Source organism: Epinephelus moara, unplaced genomic scaffold (genome assembly GCF_006386435.1).
Source record: "Epinephelus moara isolate mb unplaced genomic scaffold, YSFRI_EMoa_1.0 scaffold982, whole genome shotgun sequence".
NCBI lineage: Eukaryota > Metazoa > Chordata > Actinopteri > Perciformes > Serranidae > Epinephelus > Epinephelus moara.
In genome coordinates this window covers 1,432-6,094 of record NW_026082963.1, presented here as the reverse complement: position 1 = coordinate 6,094, position 4,663 = coordinate 1,432, and the positions used below count along the sequence as shown (strand labels likewise).

Sequence of the window (4,663 nt, the reverse complement as noted above, 5' to 3'; positions counted from 1 at the left end):
AGAAAGAAAGAAAGAAAGAAAGAAAGAAAGAGAGAGAGAGTTATACCTGAATAAATAAATAAATAACTAGATAAATAAATAAATAGTTTAAGGTAAATGTAAAATAAATGTGTTACAAGTCTAAAAGAGGTGGAAAAGCCAGAAGTCAGGAAGAGAACATACTGAAGTGTGTGTAAGAGAAATAGATTGTTAGAGATGTTTAAAAATTCCCCTCAGAGATACGAAATCATTCACAGGATGATTAATGAACTGTAATCCTGTGTGTGTGTGTGTGTGTGTGTGTCATTCACAGGATGATTAATGAACTGTAATCCTGTGTGTGTGTGTGTGTGTGTGTGTGTGTTTGTGTGTGTGTGTGTGTTTGCGTGAGTGATTGACTGACTGAGTTTTTATTCACAAAAAAGAGAGATGCACAGTCACACCACAACCTGTACAATCCAGACAGAAAGAGAGAGAGCTTGTATGATAGATAGATAGATAGATAGATAGATAGATAGATAGATAGATAGATAGATAGATAGACAGCTTTCAGCATCCACACTAAATAATGAAAAAAGATGTTTGGCCCAGTTGAAAAATCGAACAATTATTAAATCCCCAATGAAGTTAACGGTTCATTTCAGAGCTATGTTCAATTTTAGACAGTCCAAAATGTGAAATTATAATTCATATCACATGCGTCAGCCATGACAGGCAGGAAATTTTTAGTTATCATCTTGGCTGAAAATAATTCTGTAAAACTGTCAATTTTTTAATACAGTTGCAACCCTACAACTGCCATTATACTACTACAAAACTGTAAAATATGCAAAATCTTCCTTTAAATGTTGTGAAGGAAACTATAAAATTCCACTTTGGTCAGTAACAGGTTTAAGTACATTTACATTACCTTCTTTGTCGCTTCTTTGGTACATCATTGTCTGTTTGAAGATCAGATGCAACTTCTGCTCGTGCAAGCTTACGTCGAGCATCTCCATCTGTATCTTAAAAAGACAAAAAAAAGCATAGCTTAATCTAAATCTCATACAGCTTCAGACTTATCCCACTCCCCCAAAATCTGTTTTTTACCTGCATTTCCAATTACACGCACACTGTATGTCGTCCATGAAGCATCTGGCTGGAGTTGCTGCTTAACTGCCTTAGTGATGTTAAGACTTAGGCCTGAGGGCCAAAAACAGTCCGTCTTGTCTTCATCAGTAAACCAACACGATGGGATTATATCCACTAGAGTCTTCCCTTCTCTTGATTCTTCATCTCTGAACTCCACGACGCTGAAGAGGGCCATGCTGCAATGTTCATAAGGTCAATCACTCGTCATGTAATTGTGGAAAAGCCACACACCCCTCTCGCACAGGAAGCAGTATGAGTTTTTTTGTTAAGTCAGTCGCAGGCACACCATGAAGCTGGTCAGAGAGTTGTGTCACTGTTCTGATCCCCACACAAGATGAATCAATAGGGTAATCGTAAAAGCATCCTTGTCTCTCATAAAACTGACACACAGTGTACATAGCTCCTGATAACACCTCTAGAATATTCCTCACAACAGCAACTCTGCCCTCAACATCAAAGCAGTTGTTGCCTTTAGAGCAGGAAATAATATTTGCTTCATGTCTATACTTCTTGTACTGCATACGAGCAGGGAACTCTGGGAGAGTTGGACCATCGACATGTGGTTGTTGAAGCTTATTCCTCATTTCCTTTCCATTATCAAAAGGGATAGGTTTTTCACCTAAACGGCGTACAACTTGTTGAAGAGGATTTTGGGGCCTTCTTACCAGCCGTTTTAGTGTGCCGAGAAAATTTTCAAAAGGGAAACATGAAACACTGTCTAGGGCACCAAACTTTCTTGCATCATCAGCCAGATGTATAAGACTGTGGGTGTTGTACACAAGGTGCTCTGATCCATATATCTTAACAAAGTTAGTCACATAACATTTCAATAGTTTGTCTGCATAGTCACAGTATTCAGAACACAGGGCTGGGCTGAGAAGAATACTCATTGCTACCGACAGTAGCATAAAGTTCTTATACAGTCGTGTAGGTAAGCGTCCTTGTAGAACCACAGGGCCTGTATACAACAGAAATTGTCTGAATTCAGTGGCCTTCCACTGACTGTATTCCATAAGTGACCGTGGTTTTCGTGAAAAATTCCTTGGGAGATGTTCTCTAATTGATTTCAAATGGCCGGAGATAACAGTGATGGTGGCTGCAGAAACCCGACACCTTAAAGGTCCTTTGATCCACAGACTGACAAGTTTTCTCACATTTCCTAAGCAAACTAAATGCATGTAATCAAGTACAAAGCTTGACACCATTCCTATGCCCAGCTCTTGAAGGGGTGAAACACCATGATGATGTTCTTCATCCATCATATGTTTAAACTGTGCATCTGTTCTAAGTGGTGCTTTCAAATCAGGAAACACAACCTTATTGTCCATGCGAATCCCATGCTCTGTACAGCGTTCACAGGAGTTGTAACCAGAATGACCCTTGGTACTTTTCAAGAAGGCACGGGCAGGTGCATCACAGATGAAGGCATCCGGAAGGGCAATATTGTAATGTTTTCCATTGTAATGCAAACCCTCATTAGTTATTACCTTCAGGTCCTGAATGAAATCCTTTAAGTAATCCTCAACAGAATTTGGCTTTGTTGGGCCTGCATACAGGCCAATGATAATAACATTAGATTTTGGAAGTTCTTTGATCTTAGCCAAAATAGGCCATAACTCCATTTTGGAGCTTCTGAAGAGCGGTAATCCATCAATATTAACACGGAGAGTTAGAGTGTCTGTTGAAAGATATGATTCATGAGACAGCTGTGAAATAATTGCATTTGACACTCCAAAATGATAGTAGCTACCATCTCCAATTTCTTTGACCTCACAGGTTTTTAAGGTTGACAAAACAGTCCTTGGATCTCTGGGTAGATCCAGGCCGCACTGCACTAAAATATGCAATAGTTCTGACAATGCACTGTGTGAAATATTGTGATTTGGGGCCCAATCAGCCAATTTCTTTTTCAGTTCATCACAAGGATTAGTTCCCTCAGTCCTAGCATTCAAATTTAATTCTTCACTGCTATTACTTGGGAACATCTCAGAATCTGATTCCTGGCCACTTTCATTGTAAACAGTCTGGGCCTGAGAATCCAACTCTTCATTATGAATCTGGCTGTCCATTTCAGCGACACAATCCAGATTTGAAGACACTTTGTTTTTGGCGCGCAGGTCTTCCAACATCTGCAAGTGCTCTGCAACTTTGGCTTTAATGCGTCTCCGTTTGGTTCGAGAACTACCATAGTAATCCATTTTTCTGATCTGTAACAGACAAAGATTTTGACACTTACACATATGCATGTGCCTCAATACTTCGCAAATACTTTGCACTTTGATGCTGAACGAATAAAAACTGAGGAAGTATTCTAACTGTCTGTAAAAGAAAGTGAGTGGGAGTCTATGTAATACGATAACTCCATTTTGCAGGCTTCGTTGTCTATGCAGAGGGACATGTAGACTCTATTTGGCTCTGTTACTATACCTCCAGATGTAACAAAGAACTCCTCAAAACCTCTCCCCTAATATCATCAAAATATGTCCATGTGTTCATTTACCTTTTTGGAACTTTTGGAACTTGTTGACAATCTGATTACTGGTGATGCCCCAAAATCAGATGCTCAGAGACCTGCAAAAATATACAGCACAAAGCATCAGTGCAGACAACGGAAAATCCATACTAAAAAGACTTGCTTGTCTGGTGTATCTTTAATGGCCAAAATAATAAATTTTCATTTACATACATGCATATATGCATACATACATACATACATACAGTACATACATACAAGATCATGCCCTTCTTATATCCAAGAGATAACAAGGTATTATGTTTAATATACACTTGATGGCCAAAGCAAAATTTGAATCAGATTTATTTAAATACATCAGCCAGTGGTTGATAAATGCATTGAATTTAAAGTTGAATTGAAATTTAAATCCAGAATGCAACTCAATAAGTCTTGGTCTCTAAATTCTGCTGAATGTGTGAATGACAATTTACTTGTGGTAGAAGTGGGTGGCACACTTGTGCACAGTTAGTACCTTATGACCTCAGGTCAGTCTTAGGCCCTGGTGCACAGTTATCTTTGATAATCAGAACACAAGTGGACAGCTCTAAGTACTTGTGTGCATCATTAATCCACATTGAGATCTGATCACTCAAACCACATTTGGTTGTTATGTGAGCCACATGTAACCACATTCAGTGTGTACACAAATGTGAGTCAGACCACACTGAAGGATCTCTGACTGCATAAGTGGAAATATGTATATGATCATGTTTCAAAGATTCACCGATTACAATTCCCACTAAAATCATCACGTTTCCATCTCTCGTACACACCTCATCCACTGACTTGTGTTCTGTTAATTCTGACAGACAGCTGTATACTCTCCATTTTAAGACTCACATTAGCTTGCTCAAAAGGTATACTGGACATTCACTTTCACAGGCCATTAGATATGTAAACACACGCTAAAGTAGTCAGTCACCATATTGAAAGGAATGCTCATGCCTGTCAAACGCTGTTCTATCACATGATAATGTGCATTTCATTGTAGTCTCAGCTTGCGGGGTGGGGCAGGGGGATACAATGACAAACAACCAT

General features: G+C 39.1%; 1 protein-coding gene across 1 annotated transcript in view; it reads right to left on the bottom strand.

The window, feature by feature from the left end:
* LOC126387585 (uncharacterized) overlaps nt 1-1,285 on the bottom strand; it is a 5,110-nt gene extending 3,825 nt beyond the window's left edge. The window contains exons 1-2 of the mRNA XM_050040113.1: nt 1,069-1,285; nt 890-983 (exon numbers count right to left, since the gene is read on the bottom strand). Coding sequence (XP_049896070.1) covers nt 890-983; nt 1,069-1,285 — 311 coding nt within the window. The remainder of the gene's footprint in view (nt 1-889; nt 984-1,068) is intronic.
* Between the last annotated feature and the right edge of the window lie 3,378 nt (nt 1,286-4,663).